The sequence below is a fragment of the Cyprinus carpio genome, chromosome A11 (genome assembly GCF_018340385.1).
Source record: "Cyprinus carpio isolate SPL01 chromosome A11, ASM1834038v1, whole genome shotgun sequence".
Taxonomy (NCBI): domain Eukaryota; kingdom Metazoa; phylum Chordata; class Actinopteri; order Cypriniformes; family Cyprinidae; genus Cyprinus; species Cyprinus carpio.
Genome location: NC_056582.1, coordinates 11565759 through 11568580, shown reverse-complemented (window position 1 = coordinate 11568580; position 2822 = coordinate 11565759). Strand labels below are relative to the sequence as shown.

General features: G+C 36.1%; 1 protein-coding gene across 2 annotated transcripts; it reads left to right on the top strand.

Moving 5' to 3' along the window:
• The first annotated feature begins 504 nt into the window (after positions 1-504).
• On the top strand, positions 505-1912 carry LOC109072185 (rhodopsin-like). Of its 2 annotated transcripts, XM_042766247.1 has the most exons (2): positions 505-1319; positions 1497-1912. In XM_042766247.1, the coding sequence occupies exons 1-2, from the start codon at positions 561-563 to the stop codon at positions 1623-1625; spliced, it is 888 nt and encodes a 295-aa protein (XP_042622181.1). In that variant the 5' UTR covers positions 505-560; the 3' UTR covers positions 1626-1912. The 2 variants fall into 2 exon arrangements, with proteins under 2 accessions (XP_042622181.1, XP_042622180.1); XM_042766246.1 differs by having other exon boundaries at positions 505-1912.
• Positions 1913-2822: the final 910 nt, after the last annotated feature.

Sequence of the window (2822 nt, the reverse complement as noted above, 5' to 3'; positions counted from 1 at the left end):
ATTAGTGTTATGAATTTAAGTGGATAATTTAAGCAGATGGTTTAAGGCTAGGGTCAAACTCTAACTGTTAAAAAATGTAAAAAAAAAAAAATAGGCCATAAATAGAACATTTAAAAATTACTTTCCCTTATATAATCATACATTTTACGTTTTTTTTTTTTTTTAAGTTCATGTACATGTTCATTTGTCTACTCTTACACTCTTTAGTTGTCTTTGAGATGATCATAAATAGATGTTTTAAAGATGAAAAGTACTAAATAAGGAGACAAAGTGAGGTGTGTTGTTTGAGAAACCAGAATATACTGGTCTCTGCACCAACTGATCTGTTTAACCCAATTGATACAGACAGATTCAATCCACATAACCTGATCACACAATGAGTGTGTACGTATAGGACAGAGATTATCATAAGCATTGGCTGAACCACAATTCTGCTGAACATTCATATATGATAATCTATAATCTGCCCTTTAAAGGCACCCAAGCAGAGTGTGCTCAATTTCCCAGACCAAACAAACCTACAGTGAGGGGTGGAGATAAAAAAAAACTAAACGCTCATCATGAATGGCACAGAGGGACCAGACTTTTACGTTCCGATGTCCAATGTGACTGGTGTGGTGCGCAGCCCTTATGAATACCCGCAATTCTACCTGGCCTCACCGATGGCATTCTACTGCGTCGCTGCATACATGTTCTTCCTCATCGTGACCTGCATTCCCGTCAACGGCCTCACATTGTACGTGACCATTGAAAACAAGAAGCTTCGAACCCCCCTGAACTACATCCTTCTGAACTTAGCTGTGGCCGATCTCTTTATGGTGTTTGGTGGATTCACCACCACCTTCTACACCTCCTTACATGGATATTTCGTCCTAGGACGTGCCGGCTGCAATTTGGAGGGTCTCTTTGCTACTCTTGGAGGTGAGATTGCGCTCTGGTCTCTGGTTGTCTTGGCTGTTGAGAGATGGGTGGTCGTCTGCAAGCCCTTCACCAATTTTCGCTTCACGCAACTCCACGCCACCTTCGGTGTCTCTATTAGTTGGCTAATGGCTTGTTCGTGTGCCATACCGCCTCTCCTCGGATGGTCCCGCTACATCCCTGAGGGCCTGCAGTGTTCATGTGGAGTGGACTATTACACGTTGAATCCGGAGACTGAGAACGAGTCTTTTGTCATCTACATGTTCGTTGTGCACTTCTCAATTCCTCTCACCATCATTTGTTTCTGTTATGGCCGTCTGCTTTGCACTGTCAAGATCGCAGCTGCCCAGCAGCAAGAATCGGAGACTACCCAGAGGGCCGAGCGAGAAGTTACTCGAATGGTAATCCTCATGCTCATCGCTTTCCTAATATGTTGGCTCCCCTATGCCAGCGTCGCCTGGTATATCTTCACCCACCAGGGGAGTCAGTTCGGTCCCATTTTTATGACCGTCCCAGCATTTTTCGCCAAGAGCTCAGCGCTCTATAACCCGCTCATTTATGTCTTCATGAATAAGCAGTTCCGTCACTCCATGATGGTGTTACTGTGCTGTGGAAAAGATCCTTTCCAGGATGAGGAGGAAGGAACTTCCACCTCGAAGTCCAAGACAGAGGCCTCATCTGTCCCCAGCTCTGAATCTTCTGCCTGAGGGTCATGCTCTAGGCTATTTGCAGAATATACAGTTCAGCTGCCTGCGACCTATGAAAGCTACATCCCTGTAAGGACATATGGAAAATTCTGGCACGGCAGATAGAGTTGTATAGTTATATTTCAGTGGACGGACATTTCAGTACAGCTCAGACTGTGGATGGGAATATATAATTATCTGTATGAGCAATAATTATTATTATTATCATCATCATCATTATGGTAACACTTTCTAAGAAGCTCATTTTTATAAGACATTATAAGGGTATTCTTAAGGCATTATAATAAATGCATAATGTATTATATATATATATATATATATATATATATATATATATTTTTTTATATGTATATATATATATATAATAATGTATATATATATATATATATAAACATAATATGTTGCTTCCTATCATAATTAATCATAACAACAATTATAATACATTCTAAAACGTATTTATTTGTGGTTATAACTTTTATGAATGATTATTTATAACACGCAATAAACACCATGTTAAATCCATTTCATTTATAAAGGATTATTAGTCTCCTATCTTGACATTCTTTATATAAGATCTGTACAGTATCTTACTGATATTACAGTAAATATAGTTAAAATCAAATGTGCCATATTACACATTCATCCAATCAGATATCTGAAAAATATTTTTTTTATTATCATTATTGTTGTTGTTATTATTTATAAGTGGTCTTTGTCTGCTTTAAGTAAAGTAACAAGTTAACAATGGCAAGATGGACTTGTAATACATTATAGCTGTGGGAAATATAATCCATTGTAAGTTAAGTGCATGCATTTTGTTCATTGTGTATTATAAATCATCATAATCTTAAAAGGCTATAACCATAAATAAGTAAATATTAAAATGCATTACAACTGTTGTTATGATTACTCATGAGATGAAACAACATACAAGTTTTTATAAATTTTATATATATATATATATATATATATATATATATATATATATATATATATATATATATATATATATATATATATATACACACATTATGCATTCATTATAATGCCTTAAGAATACTCTTATAATGTTTTATAAATTCATTGCAAGTGTTACCATTATGATTATTATTATTATACAAGAACAGCACTTTATACTACTACTGTACTCCTACTTCCAACTCAGTGTCAATTTAGTCTGCAAGAGGTTCAAATCCT